This window comes from Polypterus senegalus, chromosome 3, assembly GCF_016835505.1.
Source record: "Polypterus senegalus isolate Bchr_013 chromosome 3, ASM1683550v1, whole genome shotgun sequence".
Classification (NCBI taxonomy): domain Eukaryota; kingdom Metazoa; phylum Chordata; class Cladistia; order Polypteriformes; family Polypteridae; genus Polypterus; species Polypterus senegalus.
This window is the reverse complement of record NC_053156.1, coordinates 79,179,218-79,197,248: the sequence shown is the minus strand read 5'-3', so window position 1 is coordinate 79,197,248 and position 18,031 is coordinate 79,179,218. Positions and strand designations below refer to the sequence as shown.

Here is an 18,031-nt window from a genome sequence, read left to right as displayed (position 1 = left end):
TGTTATACACTAGCACCTTTTTCCAGATTGGTTCCTGGCTTGCATCTAAGGCTGCAGTGACACCCTCTAAATTAATCAGGTTTAGAGACAGACTGATGGATAATTGATATATGTTTTTGGCAATATTGTAAGAGCAAATTTCCCAAATATTTTGAAGCAGTGAATCACAAATAAAAAAATGACATACAAATGATAAATACCTTTTAGTTTCCAGTTTCATCTGCTCTAACCTCATATTCACAGCCCTCTGTGCGGTTTGAGAATCACGGGATACAGTTGAGCTGAGTGTGCTTACACCAGATGTTGGCACAGTGTCATCAGTTTCAGCACTTGGTCTCTGACTGCCTTGATTGATGGTTTCATCATGGGGATCAACTTCATCCTGGTCGGCGGTATCACTCTCTGAAGCTATACTAAAATGTGGTCTAAGTTCTGAAATAACATAAAAAGTAAAAGGTCCTGTCACCTGTTTGTGATCTATGGAGCCTAAAAGATTTCAGACAGAGCCCCCTCTTATATGTCTGACCCTACACTTTATTTCAAACTCAAAATAGGGATGGGAGAAACTGTAATTCACATTAACACAGCAAAATTGTTAATGGTTTTTCACAAAAGATGGCATTCTCCTCAGGCAGTGATGAGACCGTGTTCTCTTCAGGAGCTCAGTTCAGCCTGCGATAGCCTGAAAAACAGAACACTGGCAAGACTAATCCAACTCGCGTATGTAAGCAAGAGGAGTAATTTAAAATATGGGTGTCTCTTAAAGATTTTATTTATCTTGACACTTTATCAGTTAAATGCTTCTAGAGATTTTAGACCTATATGACGATGGAATCTTCTGGACTTACTTAGAAGCCATTGCACCTATTTTTGTACTGGTTTCAATGTTTTCAACCCTTTGGTCACAACATCCAAAAACATTACTTAAGGAAGGGACAAGAACATTAAAAAATACATTTTTTGTGAGTTGATGAAACTTGTCGAAGGAAAAAAGCTGTATGTCTAGTGTTTGCAATGTAATTTTAAGACGAAAATAGCCTAATTGTGTTGAAAACTGATCTGGTTCTTAATTACTTTATAGTATCTTACTTAATATAACATTTCAGCAATGTTGCAGAATTTGTTTTGCCTTAATCTGCTCCATTTACATCTAACTGTCTTACCTTCATTGCATTTTAGCCTTTTCTTTCTGTAAACATCTTACAAATATGTATACATTCACTGTCCCTCAACACCAACAAGAAAATATTTCACTTCTCCGTTCTCAAAAATGCAGAAATAATACCACTTTGTACTTGATTCTGGAGTATCTCAATATGAGTTTTGATAGCTTTTCTCTGCTCTTTATACTATGATCTTCAGGTGCTCATATGCATCTATTGCCTGACTTTATGAAGACGTGCTGTCATCCGTAGGGATGCAAAGTGAGCCAAAGTGCTCTATAATGACTCAGGGAATGAGCTCACTAATGTGCTTAATACAACCTTTTAAATTATTGCTTGTTAAAGTATCATTAATAATGGAAAATTATATTTTCCTCATATTCTTGAAGGTCATCACTGTCAAATTAAATGTCAAACCAAGCTTCATTTTTATGATGCTGCAGCATATAATATTGTTAGCCTTTGAAGGGTCATCTAATCATGGCATAGTGTTTTTGATAAGTCAGTTATGGTGCCAGGGCAAATTGCATTATACTATGATCAAAGTCCTGTTCATAGCAGACCAAAATTTTGTGCAGCTGTCTGTGATGTTTGAATAATAATAATAATAATTCTTTACATTTATATAGCGCTTTTCTCACTACGGGAAGCTAACCCACAATCTCCTAACTACAAAGCAGCAGCACTACCACTGCGCCACCTGTGAGTTGGATACCCCACCGTGTCATGAGACCAACTGCATCAACTAAGACAAAGCCTAAGAAAAACCAATAAAGAATAAAGAATTTTTATGCTAGGTAGTATGAACTGTGAGGTCTGGGTGGTCTTTGGCCTGGAATCCCTAAAGAGTTTGTTTTATTTCGTCAGTTTATGTGGGCGGGTTTTTCTTCTAGTCTACCCTCATCAGCCGATCGTATCATCAAACTATTACCTGTCTAGATTAGAGACTTAGAAAAAATAGTTCTATATTTAAAGACTGTACCTCTCTTAATTATATATCAATCTTACGTAAGTGTACATTATTTGTTGCATAATATTTATTATTATTATTATTATTATTATTATTATTATTATTATTATTATTATCTCATTTTAATTTCTTCTTTCTTTGGTTTCTTTGACATCTTGTCAAGCATTTTGAGCTACATCCTTTGTATGAAAACGTACTTTAGAAATAAATGTTGTTATGAAGCGTTATTATTTAAAGAAAAAAAGGAAAGCATCTGTTTTGGGGACCTGAACTACTTTCTGATGTGCTACATAATAGGCTATACTACTTATTTAACTACCTTGTTGTTAACCCCAAGCATGACTCCAATTTATAGTGTTAAGCCCATAAAAATTTTTTCAGCAGTATTCTGCTGCCATCTACTGGAAGAAATAACATCATGCTGCAAAAAATCAAACATTTCTATGCTTTCAAGTAGTTTATGTTAACTCTATGGTAACTAATTAATATTCATGAGAGGAGTGGAGCTTTCAACCAAAAACACAATGACAAATGTGAAGCTATAAAGCCAATTTTAAAATAATCTGAAACGGAACCATTGTTCAAATCAAGCATTGATGTACTGTATTATTATTATTATTATTGGACATCAGCCGCAGGCTTGGACAGTGAAACTGACACCTGCTTGACAAATTAGGTAACTTACATGTGTAATCCATATTTAAAAAATGTTAAGGGTTGTTTGTCTGTTAGGCAAAAACTCACAAGACATTGGGCCTTTAACCTACATCTTGGTCTCAACTGAGAGCTTATGCCATGACACACATAACACATGACCCACAAACTGGACATGTGGACTACCTCAACCATGTAATTGGGATTTGGGTTCTTCTCACAGCAACCAACAACACAGCTGTGTTCCCTGGTTGACATGAAAAGAACAGTGGAGTGGGCATGCAGCATTACTTCACTGGTGGCAGAGAAACACATAGTGCAAGCCGACTGATTGTTCTTCTCCCAAATGCTACTCATACACTTTGCAACACAACCTGTCTCGGCAACCCTGAATTAAGTTTCAGAAGTGAAAATATTCCCTGATCAATTAAATATAAATTTAGTGGACTACAGATGAGGAAAATTCTAATTTGGATTAAAAATTAGCTTCTGGATAATAACGGGAACAATTTTAACTTGTTACATAGCAAAATAAGATAGAAAATGAAGTATTGGAAACCAGTATTACTGTTGTTCAGTATTTAAGTGTTGTACTTAATATTCAGCATTTCATTTTTTGAAACTCTGATCTCGAATGATGGACAGAAATAATGAATGCAAGTATTATTAAATATAACATGGATTCAATTTACTCTAAAGATACTGTAAATGCTACAGCCAGTTTTACAAGCAGAAAGAATCAGTGACACACTGACATGGCTTACAATATCAGCAGAATGAACCATACCTGGAACCAATGTTGTAATGGCCATCTGAACAGCTTTACGAATAATACTGTCTAGTGCAAACATCCAGTGAGGTTTAATGTTATGATTTTTTAAGACTTTATTAACCTAGTAAAAGAAAAAAAATGTAAGTTAACATTTGCTAATTTGTATAATCAAATATACATAAGAAGATAATGCCAGACCCATTATACTTACAGAAACATATCGATCAATTAAAAATAATTAGTATGAATATCAACACAAATAGTTCTCTGTTAAGCATTTATGGTAGTTTAGCATATGTATATTTACTGAAACATTTTTCAAGGCAATAATAATATGACAAAAGTCACCTGTTAATGATACTTTGCTGAGATGACGTAAAGCTCCACTGTGTCCAAAAATCTATATATAAAATTCAGTAAGGGCACGCAAGATAGTGAAAGCAAGACAGAGAGCCACGGCCACCAATTCACAGAGCCCCGCCCACCAACTCTAAGACCATGGGATACGCTCGACAGGGCCCCGCCTGCCAATTCTAACCCTCCTAACGTGTCATGGGATGCGCACGACAGAGCCACGCAAGCCAACTGTAACCGTCCTCCTGCATCCAGCGTTGCTCTCGAGGCATGTGCATTGCCTACTTATGTGCCCACACGGAACAACTCACCAAACACAGCCTCAGTCGCTTTCGTCTGTGCAAAAGTCCACATGCACCTCTGAGCCACGTTGACTTTTCACTGCACGCAAGACAGAGAGCCACGACCACCAACTCACAGAGCCCCGCCCGCCAACTCTAACCCTCCTCCAACCGTCATGGGGAACGCATGACAGAGCCCCACCAGCCATTCACTAAGGGCACGCAAGACAGAGAGCCTCACCCGCCAACTCACAGAGCCCCGCCCACCAACTGTAAGACAATGGAATACCATGGGATACGAACGACAGGGCCAGGCCCGCCAACTCCTCTGATGGCCAATGAAGAACATTACAATAAGTACATACTACGTTAGGTAGGACAATGTTATGTTCTTGGACGGTAATGGCGGTATCTTCTTGAAAAGCAGCATAAAACTGAATGCGATGACAGTGCATGGGGTTTGCGAGTTGACACTGAAAGGAATTGGAATGAGTTTGTAATTGCTTCTTCAGAGCACGGGTTGTTCTGAAGCATTGCTGGCAATGTTCACATTGCATAATTTGTTCAGTGGAGAGTGATTTTAAATGTGTGTTGAGATATCTCTGCAGTCAGAACATTTTCGAACAAATTGTACATTGAAAGACCTGTATAGAATGCATTTGTTCAGTGCAGTGTGTGTTTAAATGTGCTTTGAGATATTTCTGGAGCGTGAAGATTTTTAAGCAAATGTTGCATTGAAATAACGGTGTGAAATGTGTTTGTAAATGTTTTTCAGTAAGAGGATAGTAGGAAGGTGGCGTCACATCAGCGTGGCTGGAGACAAATGTTTGTGTTGAATGGATTTGCACATGGTTGAGGAGATCCGTCTCTGTAATGGCACTAGACTTTCTGTTACCAGCATTCACCACAATGTAAGACTATCACATCTGCTACCTCACAAACTGTCCTTATTCCCCAGATTTCACTGACCCCATCAGATTCAAATTTGCCTTTTACTTTTACATGCAGACAATTTCCTGTTAGATTGCAGTTTGCAATGACAATTAATAAGGCACAGGGCCAAACTTTCAAAAAATATGCCTATATCTGCCAAAACCTGTTTTGGACAATTGTATGTTGCTCTCTCCAGAGTTCCATCTTTTCATTCACTGACAGTTATATCCTCAGACCCTCCCCATTTGGATAACTGTGTCTTTCAGGAAGTGTTCACTCATCAATAAATAATTATATGCGGCGTATGCTACACCGCGGGTTGAATAGTTGTAAGTATATTATGATTTTGCAGTGTATTCAAGTGATCATCAACCTTTGCAAGTTTATTTTTAACCAAAAGTACTCCATAAAATTATATTTTTTGTCAGTTATTTGTCCTTTACTAAAGATAGCCCTGTTTGCATAGCCACATCTAAAAGAATCCATTTGAATTTCAATATAATGTTTAGCATTTATGTTGCATTTCTTTTACTAGTACATTTGTAATTAATATATATTGTTCTGGAGTAAAAAGTAAATTGAATTTTCAATATAATAAATAAAAAAGCTCTCCAGATAGATAGCAACACCAGTTATTGAGGACTACTGTAGTATTTAAAAGTTACCTCCAGACTTACAGTAGGTAGTTTATTTACATACATTATATAAAAGTGTAATTTGAGTATTTACTGCGGTAAATTTTGTCTGTTCTCTATCAATAGAGTATCAAAATGTATTTATAAACAGACAAACTACATAAAAGTATTTATGATCCTGTTTGATTTTTAAAAGATGCCAGAATAGAGAAGGATACTAATTTCAAAAAACTTGAGGAATGTTCTTAATGTTTGCGTCACGGCACTAATACTGTCTGTTTAAACATTCTTGTTTCTTTACAAATGCACACAGAAATAATGTCAAATAAACCATATCACGCATACAGAAAAATTCCAAGAAATAATCTCTTGCATAGTAGAGAAGCGTTTGTCTGCCTGTAAGACCTAAAATACCACATGCTCAGTGTAAGTGTTTTTCCTCTGGTACTCTGCTTTTAAGTGGCGATTGTAGAGTGTGATAGGGAATTTGGGTTTGTGTGCTTATAGGCCTTGTAATGAAATGATGTTCTGTCCAGGGTTACTTCCTGAACTGCTGCTGAAACTACCACTGCTAATGCAATATAATATCCTTTTATTAGATTAAGCAGGTTTGAAATAAAAAAGCAACTAGAAAAAAATATTGCAACTATTAAGAATAAGAATACTATAAATCACTTTGCACAGATACACCAGATTTTATAGTCCACTGACAAGATTAAAAGAGTTTCTCATTATTAGCCTGTCAATAATATTTATCATTATAAGAATGTTATGTGCATCTTTTTTTAATCCTAAAACTGTACATTTTATGAAATAATAACCAAAGATGAACTTACTGCATCCTGGAATCCAAACAGTACCACCTGGAGCTGACTAATGGCATGACTATCAAAGTCCAACTCCAGTTTGAGCTGAGATAATGTGCTAGATATAATTTTGCGGTCTGTGGATCTCACAAATTCTCGAAGGCTGACCACAAGCTTTGCTATGTGCTCTGGATTTAGCTTTGTATCCTCTGCTCCCTATAATATTTAAAAAAAGAAATAATCATGAATAATGCGTATGTACAGATATTTTTCTTATATTCATTAAGGATACTTTAATGTTGCATCATACTTGACAAATACAGTTTAATTACACACAATAAGAATGTTATTGTTATCTTGGTATACACTTCTTTTGTTACAGTTGTTTAAGTTCTTCTAATATTTTACATAACTTCACAATGAAAGCAATGGAAAGCTAATCAAGTCTTTAAGACTGATAAGAAACTGTAGGGTCCAGGAGAGTCTTTTCAGGCGGGTGTACATGGCCAAAATATCGCTCTGGCTGCCCACTATCTGGAAGCCCTCCAAAGACTCATCAGCTTCACTATTAGACCAACATTATAGGCCAGAACTCCATCAAAGACCCAGGCATTTCCATTGTTAACACACCATGAAACTGGTAAAGGGATTAACTTATCTAGGCCACATCTTTTGCCCACTTTTGTTTCTTAGTTTAGAAATGAATAAACACATTATTAAAGCATTACATAAGTGGCCTGATTCTCCACTAAAGTCTGAGAGAACGTCATGCTATCAACAACAAGATTAGACATTTAGAAGCCAGAGTGCTCAGTACACATTACCATATGATAAGACTTTACCAAACAAAGACACCAAAAGCATTTTTGATATCTTTGCATTATTATTCTATGTACACCTGTTCTGGCTCTGTCACTTACTGGAAGTAAGTTAAGGTTACAGGAAAGAGAGCTCATCACAGCAACTTGTCTGCAGGAAGTCCTACTGTACTATGATTCACTTTACAAATCCTGCTTCAGTCTGTTGTGGCATTGCAGTACCTGCTACAATTGTACAGTCCAATTCTGAAGTGGCATACTTAGTTTCAGCTGCTACAAGAAAAGGTGGTGCCATCAGGCTATGATGGTATTGATGCTTCCTTCAGCTGCCCTTTCCTCCCACATGTTCTTGTTTCTGTTCTCATTCGTTATGGTGCTTACCATTATTCACTACAGTCTGTTGCCATGACCTCCCAAATTCCCAGGTTGATGAGACCCATACAGTACATTAGGGAGATGATGGAACTCAGACCTGGTAAAGGAGAGCTCTTCGATACTAGATGTCACATACCCAGAAACCATTGTGCTCAAATAATCATGACATTATTTATACTAATCAAGATATTATTTACAATATAGTGGCATTTAATATGTTATGCTTATATTACTTTTGTGCACCATTTTCTCTTATACAAGGTGTGCACAGTCAAACACCAGAAAACTGATATTACCTGTGTGTACCTCTTTAAAAAGACAGCAGTGTTCCATCAGAGAATATTTGCAGAATGTTACAAGATCGTCATTACCACAAAAGCCAAAAAGATAAAATATGAGCTTGCAAAGCACTTTTATTAATGTTCTTCTACCTGTGATAAAGCCTCCATTAGATTCTTCACAATTTTTTCCTGGTCCTCTGTTAGTATTTTGTGTAATGTAGCCCTTCTTTCACTGTCTTTTTTCAACATAAAGAAACCAGCATCCTTTTCTTCAGGTGATGGAGGTGCACTGTGATCTTCAAAATTCTCAACTGGTATTCTTAATATAGAAAGGTCAAATTAATGAACAAAGTAAAAAAAAAATCCAACAATGCAATCTGTCTTAAAAATTAAAAAGAGACATTTTAGGAAATGTTTCTCTTTAAATAGTCAGCGCTATTAAAGACAACTGAAGGCTCAGTAACATGGAATGACCATAAGAGACTTAAATGCCGCTTCTCTGGATTAAAAGGACCCAGTTCAGGTATTTGGGTATGTAGTTACAATGCCTCCCACGTGAGGTATAGAAGGCACAGCCTATCGTGAGAAGACATGGGGCAGGTGTGGGATATGCTGGAGGGATTATACATCTCTGCTGGCTTACAGGAGTTCCTGAGAAAAAATTAATTATGACAAAGGCAACTGTCCCACTATCTATCTATCTATATATAAATTAACTCACCAGGAGGTGAGAGGGCACTACTGCTAACAATATTTATCTACTGTACTTTCCTCACAGTGCAACTGACCTCCATAAAAACTTGAGCCTCCTGGAAATAGGTGTCGTTATTGGAATGAGCAACCATCCGGATGGAGCTCTGCTAACACAGTGACCTTGGCCAATCAGCCCAATAAACCTAATTTCTTTAAGTGGAATGGGAAGAATACATGCTAAAAAGTGTTGCCTTTTGTTTTGTTTTTGTGTGTTCGGACAACAAAGGGACAACCTGGTTACTGCCCCAAATTTTTTACTTCATGGAGTTGTCAATCCTGCACCCAGCCACAATGTAAGAGGTTTATAATTAAGAACATTTATGAAAGAGTACCAAATGATGGCTCTAAAAAACAGGAATAAAAGATAAAATAAAATGCAGTAAACTAAATATGTATTCACAGTTGTAAGTAATATAACAACATTGTAAAATGTAACTTAATGGTAGATAGATAGATAGATAGATAGATAGATAGATAGATAGATAGATAGATAGATAGATAGATAGATAGATAGATAAGTAAAAAAAAAAATAGATAAATACCCCAAAAATAAACCTCTGCTTCCTTTAACATCTCTTTCACTGTAGGATTTGACACGTGACTTAAACACAAAAGGGTCAGACTTCACATCCATGTCTGGTGAGACAGATCTGTACTCGCTGCTTGTATCTTCAACAACAACTGGCACTGGTAAGGATATACTACGCAGATACTCTGAAAACATGACCAAAATGAATAAAGTCACCTTATATAAGTGGAGGTTGTAATGATGCTATGGTTACTGCTGTTACTTCACAGCTCTGGGCTTTAGGTTTGACTCTAAGCCTAGTTCAAGTGTTTATGAATTTGCAACTGTTCACTCTAAATTGTGAAAGTGAGTGAGTATGCTCTATGGGAGGCTGGCAAACCTCCTAGTGTTCCCTTCTGCCATCTTCCTAATGATGTCAGGATAGGGTCCAGCTCTCCAGAACCATATATTCAACTAATTGGGTTCAGAAAATGTATTTCAGATTTAAATGAGAAGGTGTAGTCAAAGCACAATTTTAGGGAAGTATTTTTTGAAAAAGTAATTGCTTTTGCTTGAGCCATCTACTTGCTTAAATATTTGAAGTACAATTTCCATAGAATTATTAAAATCTAACAATTATTACAATTATCTAAAAAGGGAGATCTGTACATTTGAAGCCCACAAGAACCTCTTGTGTCACATTTTTTGAATTTATTTACATTTAACTTACAGTAATATGTAGGCACTGTGACAATCCAACTAATAAAATAAAGAGTAAAAAAAATATTTTTTCTTTACTTTAAAATGCAAGAAGAGGTCCTTTTCAGGTTATGTTACTTAGTGTAAAGAGAAATGAAAGCTGGACAATTTTGAATCACAAACCACACTAGTTCATCTTTTGGATGTGACAAGGAAGCCAGAGTATCCTGAAGAAAATCCATACCAATATGGGGTGCATATGAAATCCCCACACAGCCTTTACCCAGGACTGGATATAAATCAAGAATTCAGTGCAGCAGTACTAAACACTATGCAGCTATGATGCTCTAAAAATTCAAAGCACAGTACTTAGTATAATAAAACTGTCTAGAATTAAAAATCAGTTTAAATGTGAATAAGGGAGTGACATTAAGAAGTCAGCTCACTTTCATACAAGTTTACATAGATCAATCTTTGGTGTATTTAATGCCATTTGCAGAGCAAATAATTGCAAGGCAAACAAACAATACCAGTTATCAAATATAAAACATATGTATGTAAAAATAAGAAGCTAAGTACAGTACAGCAAAGTTCTTAAATTGTCTTAAAACACCTTACAGGTTTGTACTGAGATGTGAAAAAAGAAAGAAAATTCTTACCAGAGGCTGCAAGAGCTGAAAAATAAAAATAAAAAATGGAGTGTTAATAAAGCATTATATAAAGATATAAAACCAATTTCTGGCAGCTAGCAACCTTGTGAGTTGTAGCCAATTGCTTAAATCACTACATCAATTATTCAGAAGTCTAATTCATATTAGTTAATCACTGACAAAGAACAAATACACTCTTTCACTTTGTTTTCATAATTTAAGAAATAAAAGTAAAGAAGTGTAAAGAAGTATAAAGAAGTGGAGTGGACAAAAGGTGAGAAACATCAGCATATTTAATAAGCTTTACGTCAACAAAATGACAAAGTGAGTGTTTTGTTTGCTTTCTGAATGAATTTAAAAACCTGAAAAGTTGTTGAATACCTGTAGATTTGTTTGGACTTCTTCTCTTTTTGCTGGTGACAGTTAAAAACTCATCAGTTAACAGACTTCCAGCCGTTGCTCTCTTGTCTGGATCAGGCTCAAAGCAGCGAAGAATGAATGCCTTGGCCTCTAAAGACATTGAATCTGGGATCTCTGGGTGAATTTTAAACATCCCAACCTAAAGAAAAATAAAGAAATAGAAAATACATCCTTTTCATAAACAGAATAAGAGACATAATTCACTCTCAATGAAATCAAATCCCACATCAAACAGTCTTGACTTCACACCAAGTATATGACAACTGATCTTGCTCTGCAAACAGAGAGGCCAAATGACATGTAGGAGAAGCCCTAAAACTGTCATTACACCCTTGTTGCAGCTTCCAAAAGATACCCTGGGGAACACAGTGATTTACTTTTTCCAAGTCTGCAAAGCACATGCAGACAGGATTGACAAACTCCTGTTTCCTTTCAAGTAAACTGTGCAAGGACAAACAATTAATTTACTATTCCATGGCCAAAGCAGAATCTGAGTTTCAACTATCAATTTGAGTTTCCTTTCCAGTATCCTGCTAAAGGCTTTCCCAGGAAGGCTGGATAAGTGAAACACATCCTCCTGTCCCATTTTTGCCCAACAAGGTCCACCACCTCAGTCCACCACTCTTGAGGTGCTGCCCCTGCTTTCTACACAACACTGAAGACGCAAATTAGTCAAACTACTCCCTCAGTAGACAGTGATATTAGTATTTCTAGTCAGATCTCATCTTCAGTGTGGCCACTGGATTCTGCCAAGGCTATCTCTTGCTTTATATCCCGTTTACAATTTTCATGGACAGGGTTTCCAGTTGGAGGGTGGAGGGTATCCAGTTTCAGAATGTAAGGATTACATCTCTGATGTTTACAAATAATGTTGTCCTCATGGTCTTAACGGACTGTGAGCTCTATTATGCACTGGAATAGTTTGTAGTAGGCTGTGATGCAACTGGGATGAAAATGAGAATTCCTGTTTCATGCAAGGACTGAGCAGCTTTCCTGAGTAGTGAAATTCAGGTATTTTATTCACAACTGAGGACTGAGACTGCGAAATGAATTGATAGTCACATTAGTTTTATGAATGTTGGTGGAAGCTAAGTGAGCAGAAGCATTGTTACTATTTACTTGTCAGACTACATCTGCATCCCCAGCAGGATGTGACTGAAAGAATGACAGTATAAATGCAAGTGGCCAAAATAAGACTTCAAAATGCTGGGTTGCTGTGACAATTTGAGTGCAACCAGTTGAGTTGAATTTTTTTTTATATATTTATAAGCTCAAACAAATAATATAAAATAGAAAGGGTCAGTTTTGGTTACATATTTGCATGATGGAATATAAGATAAAGGGTATTCATCTAGACCAGGGGTTCCCAATGCGTCGATCGCAATCGACCGGTAGATTGCAAAAGTAGTGCAGGTAGATCACGTTGCATTAAAAAAAATTTTAAACGCGTTAATCTATCATATAATCCTCTCTATGGCATTTGCCACTTGATTGACATACAGGCCAGTCTGAGATCTCTTTTCTTCTACCACACTGGTCATCCCGCACGCGCGAGCTGCTGCAAAACTCCGGTGGTAATCTAGTTAGCCTTCTAATTTATATTGACTAAAGAAGGGATTTAAAAAAAAATTGTTTGGGCAGGGTGTTTTCCGAATGTGGAATTGGAAGAGGATTTTTTTCTCACAATGTCACAGTTGAAGCGCGTTTGTCTGAAGTCCAAGGTTCGATCCCCGATGAGGGGTGCAGTGACTGTGTACGCCTGATGAGCCCAAATAAGGGCGAAACACATGTCGCATACTCTTTGCATTATTTGACAGTTAACTATGTAACATTCTATGATCTGCTTCTCGCAACTGAGAGGGCACCCGTAGCAGATGTTTGCCGACTTGCAGACCAACCACATGCGTTACCAGGTAGGTAACCACCCATACATTCAGACTTCGAATGCTATATGGTCATTTTTAAAGTAGCTCGCAAGCCGAAAAAGTGTGGGCACCCCTGATCTAGACTAGTCTAGCCTTTCCAAAGAGTGTCCTAAATGTGTATTTTTAAAGGTGCTTTTGTCACTAGGCAACATTTCATTCAGCATGTGCAGGTGATCTTTGACAAATTTAAATTTATTTAGAAAAATTAAAATTCTTATCAGTCCCTAATCACAAAGTTTATTTATTAAAGTGTCCTTAATTGGTTTCTTCAGTCTTTTTACTAGAATCATGTATAAAATACACATCACAGTAGGGTATCCATCCATTATCTAACCCACTATATCCTAACTACATACAGGGTCATGGGGGTCTGCTGAAGCCAATCCCAGCCAGCACAGGGTGCAAGACAGGAAACAAACACAGTAGGCTATTCTTATATAAATTAAACAAACAGACTGCATGCCATCACTGGAGACTAGAAATGGTATTGATAAAAATGCACTACAAAATAACTGGCAACAAAATCTGATAATGCAGTTTTGTACTCTTGAGCTGTTTTCACTTTTCAGTAGAATTTGCTTTACTTTTCCCTGTTCTTGCTTTTAAATTTTGCACCAATAGTTGCATATGCAGTTTTAATTAATTTAATTCTTGATTCATTGCTTTCAGAATCATTATTATATTATTTGACTATTGACCTGGCCACAATCAAAACCTTACATCATTCAAATGTTCTGAAATTCCTGGACTTTCAAGAATTATCAAGGCCAGGTACACATTATTATCCCAGATGGAAATTTACTGTATTTGCAGCAGAGCAAAAACAGAAGTTGTATCAGAGATCCAATAGATAAACAAAGACACAACATTTGACAACTAATGTCATTGCATAAACACACACTCAAGATTAATACGGGGAACAATAATTACTTTCAACAGTACACAAAACAATAATAAAAATGTACCATTTAACAGCATCCCTACAAGTAACAGAATTTAAAATTCTTATAGCTCTAGGAATAAAAGAGTTCTTAAACCTGTTGCACGTTACCTTTGGAATCCTAAATCTGCAGCCTGATGGAAACATAAAAGAGGATGGCTACTGTCTAACAGAATTGAGTTGGCTTTATTTCTAACCTGTTTATAATACATTTCAGTGATATAGGTTTGCTGTGAACTAATAATTTTACTGCGAGTTTTTACAATGTTGTTAAGATGGTTTATATTCTTATTGCTGAGGCTGCCAAACTAACAGATAAAAGCAAATGTAAAATGGATGCAATAAAGGGGTTATAAAAAAAGTGTTATTATGGCTTTGTCCACTTTAAAACAGTTGAGTTTCCTAAGAAAGAAAAGTGGTGACTAACCTTTTTTTTACAGTTTTGCACTGTGTTAAGATCAAAGTTTAGTTTGTTATCTATGATTGTTTCCAGATATTTGTATTGCTCTACCATCTCCACTGTCTCCCCTTTAGTTAATGCTGAGACAGTGGATGGCAGGGAGCACCTGAAATCTACCACCATATCTTTTACCTTAAAAATGTTTAGTTGTATATTGGAGTGATCACACCATTGCACAAACTGATGAGACTCACAACGACAGAGTCGTCTACAAATTTCCGGATCTGTCTATCCTTGTGGGAACTCCTGCAGCCATTTGTATATAAGATAAACAAAAGAGGAGATATGCAACACCCTTGTGGACTATCAACAGATGTACTCTGACTTTTAGAGAAATGGCCATTGACACTCACTGTTTGTGTTCTGTTTGATAAAAACTCCAGAATCCACCCCACCAAGTTAAGGTCCAAACAGACCTGATCAATTAGTTTGTCAACTAAAATGTGGGGCTAGACTGTGTTGAAAGCTGACGAAAAGTCTATAAACAGCAGTCTTGCATGGTTTTTTGATCCTTCCAAGTGCTTATACAGTAAATTCAAAAGTATTGCTGTGGTGTCTTCGACACCCCTCTTTGCTCTGCATGCAAATTGGTAAGGGTGCAGAAGAGCCTCAGTTTTGTTAAGTAGTTGTGTCTTAATTACATTCCAAAAGGAGAATGCCACTGGTCTAAAGTCACTTAAAGTTTTGTGGTGTGCAGTTTTTGCCAATGGAATAACAATTGTCTATTTCCATAGGCTGGATACTTGCCGTAAATCCAGGGACATTTCAAATATGGAGTGGAATATTGAAGAGCGTTTCTTCATCATTTTCAATGCCTTTAAAATACTAAAATTTTATTCCTAGAAGTTTGTACAAACCCAATAGTTACTACATTTTGCAATTGTCAATGTATTTTTTGTTTCTTCACTAAACTGTGCCTTCCTTACAAACCTTAAATGCCAAAGAAATGCTAGTGTACATACTTTTTAATTTCATGAAGTATGCTATAATAATTTAAAATCACAAAGAAATATGAATTAAACCTTAAACATGGCAGCCTGTGGCTCTCCAAGTTCATAGAATGGGGGCTTCCCAGTAGCCATTTCAATAATGGTACATCCTAAAGACCAAATGTCTGCAGGCTTGCCGTAACCCCTTGGTCCTTTATCTATTATTTCAGGTGCCATATATTGAAGGGTCCCTATGAAAAATAAGGCAAATTTATTAATCAATAAAAGCATGTTTTACACAAACAAACAAAAAAAGATTATATTTACCATGACATATATAGGTACTGTATTACGGTAGAAGCAATTACAAGATGTTTAAAGCTTATCAACTATAACATCTATAGGAATGAACATACTGTTCATCCTAAATAGCGTCACCAACTAATTAAGTGCTACCATAATTCAGAAATGATTAGAAAATGGGTGATGACATGATTTTTAAATTTCAGGTCTTTATAGTAATAATAATAATAATAATAACACCTTTTATTTATATTGCACCTTATCTCAAGGTCACTTTCCAAAAAGTAATTTACAAATATGTACTAAATGCAGAAGGTATTATAAAAATATTAATAAGAAATTATTAGTGGTAAAATGAAAATATGGGCATGGATATTTCACCATTTGAAACATAATATTCGAAATTCTTTTTGTCTTAAACAAATCATCAGATATTAACTGACTTTAATATTCTAACACATAGCAAAGCAGCATCAAAAGTAATACAATTAAAAGAGTTGACTAATCAAATTCTTCTGTCCTCACTGTGTTTGCATCTAAATGAGCCAGGTGAACAGTGAAATAATTATTCTACAATTTTACTTGTTAACTCTTCCATACTTGTTACTGTAAGTTCACACACGGTACACCTGTAGGACTTTACTTGAACACAAATATTATTTATTCACAAACATATTCACAAACACACAACACACACACATACACACAAAAATACACATTTCTATTTTAAAAATATTCTTTCAATAACTAAAAACACTCATTTTGCAGAGCTTAATTTCCCTTGCATGCCAGGTTAAAGTTTCATTCACTCTTCCATTTTATGCTCACTTTTTCTTTATTAAAACTTGTTAAACATTAGCAAATTAAAAGTGGTAGATGCCAGCCATTTCTCCCGGCTAGGGCAGTATAGTGGATGGACTGCATAAGAGGTGGTACAACCCAGCTAGTATGAAACTAGGTTCTTATCTAGGTTGGGGCTGTTAGGTAAGGGATGGACTCAGGGAGACTAGTTCTCAAAGGCAGTTTATCCCTTAGGGCCGAATGGAGGCACTGCTACTCTGATTTGGTACCAGTTTGGACTCCTGCAGGTTGACATGTTGTTCGAAAGGGCAAAAACCTGTCAAGGTCCCTGGATGCCCCCAGAAGGCGCTGCTGGGAAAGGGTCTCCCTACTTTGGAGATCTTCAGCATGACCCGGAAGTGCTTCCTACATGCTATGTTGTGATCGGAAGTACTCCCTGGTCCAACGTAAAAGGACCTATATCTCTCACTGAGGTGAGTCAAGAAGAAGTAGGATGACATTCAGTGTGGAGGTGGAGAAGACAAAAAGGTGTTGGAGTTACCAATTTATATACTCTGGACTGACCTATAAGCCCACCATATGCAAACAAATAACTTTGTTTTAACTTGGAACTGTGTTTATGGTTGTTGTGTCTATTGTTCCGGGCTCACTGGTGCCCCCAGGAGTCCACAAAGTATACTAAAAAAATTTAAAAAAATGTCAGCAATTCAGTCACCATATTGGCTACAAATAAACAAAAGCGAAACTGTTAAATTGTTAAAGCCACAAAATGAAAAAAAAAATGTTTTTTTAATTTTGAAAAAATAAATAAATAAATAAATAACATTTCAACTTACACAGACTTATATAAGATATTTGAACAGTCTGTTTGAAAATGATGCTTTGGAAACAATTTCCCAAATGACTGTACTTCTTCGTAAGTGTAGAAATGGTGTTCATTGTAATTAACCAGGATAGAAATCATTAAATAAGATAAATGTACATTGTATTACTAAACAAAAAATCCCACATTGGCTAGTTCAGGCTGCAAAAATATATAAACACCTTACTCTGAAGCACACACAGTCTGGCACCAGACAACTTTCTTCCAAACTTTTTTTGTTATCAAATATTCAATGTAATTTAATAAAAACTAGCTGAAATACCCAGCATTTCCTGTGAGGTAAATTCAAACTTTGAAGTCTCACTAATGTGCTTGTCTTGCAGTCTTGTATGTATGTTATTATCCAGTTGATGCTCGGAACCGGCCAACTTTATTTCATTTCAAAAGCAACAGTGGTGCGGTGGTGCTCACGCATAAAGTACTGCTGCAGTCAACCTCCAGTTTGCTCTCTGGTGGTCGTTCTAAGTATCAACTGGACAGAAGGGGGTGGGTTAGGGTTGATTCCACCCTACAGTATTTTTAGTCGACCAATGAGAAACATGTGTACCAAGTTTCATGAAAATCGCTCCAGCCATTTGGAAGTGATGCTGGAACATACATACATACACACACATACATTGACTTTTATATATATAGATAAGCAGTCTACTGTATATATAAAAAGTAATAATTGGCAGGTTTCTAAAAAAAATAAAAAGTCATAATAAGACAACAGTAA

General features: G+C 36.2%; 1 protein-coding gene across 1 annotated transcript in view; it reads right to left on the bottom strand.

Moving 5' to 3' along the window:
• Window positions 1-18,031, bottom strand: part of map3k5 (mitogen-activated protein kinase kinase kinase 5) — a 188,436-nt gene that overhangs the window by 9,001 nt on the left and 161,404 nt on the right. The window contains exons 19-26 of the mRNA XM_039747501.1: window positions 15,420-15,577; window positions 11,034-11,211; window positions 10,662-10,676; window positions 9,338-9,509; window positions 8,193-8,361; window positions 6,599-6,784; window positions 3,575-3,680; window positions 201-432 (exon numbers count right to left, since the gene is read on the bottom strand). Coding sequence (XP_039603435.1) covers window positions 201-432; window positions 3,575-3,680; window positions 6,599-6,784; window positions 8,193-8,361; window positions 9,338-9,509; window positions 10,662-10,676; window positions 11,034-11,211; window positions 15,420-15,577 — 1,216 coding nt within the window. The remainder of the gene's footprint in view (window positions 1-200; window positions 433-3,574; window positions 3,681-6,598; window positions 6,785-8,192; window positions 8,362-9,337; window positions 9,510-10,661; window positions 10,677-11,033; window positions 11,212-15,419; window positions 15,578-18,031) is intronic.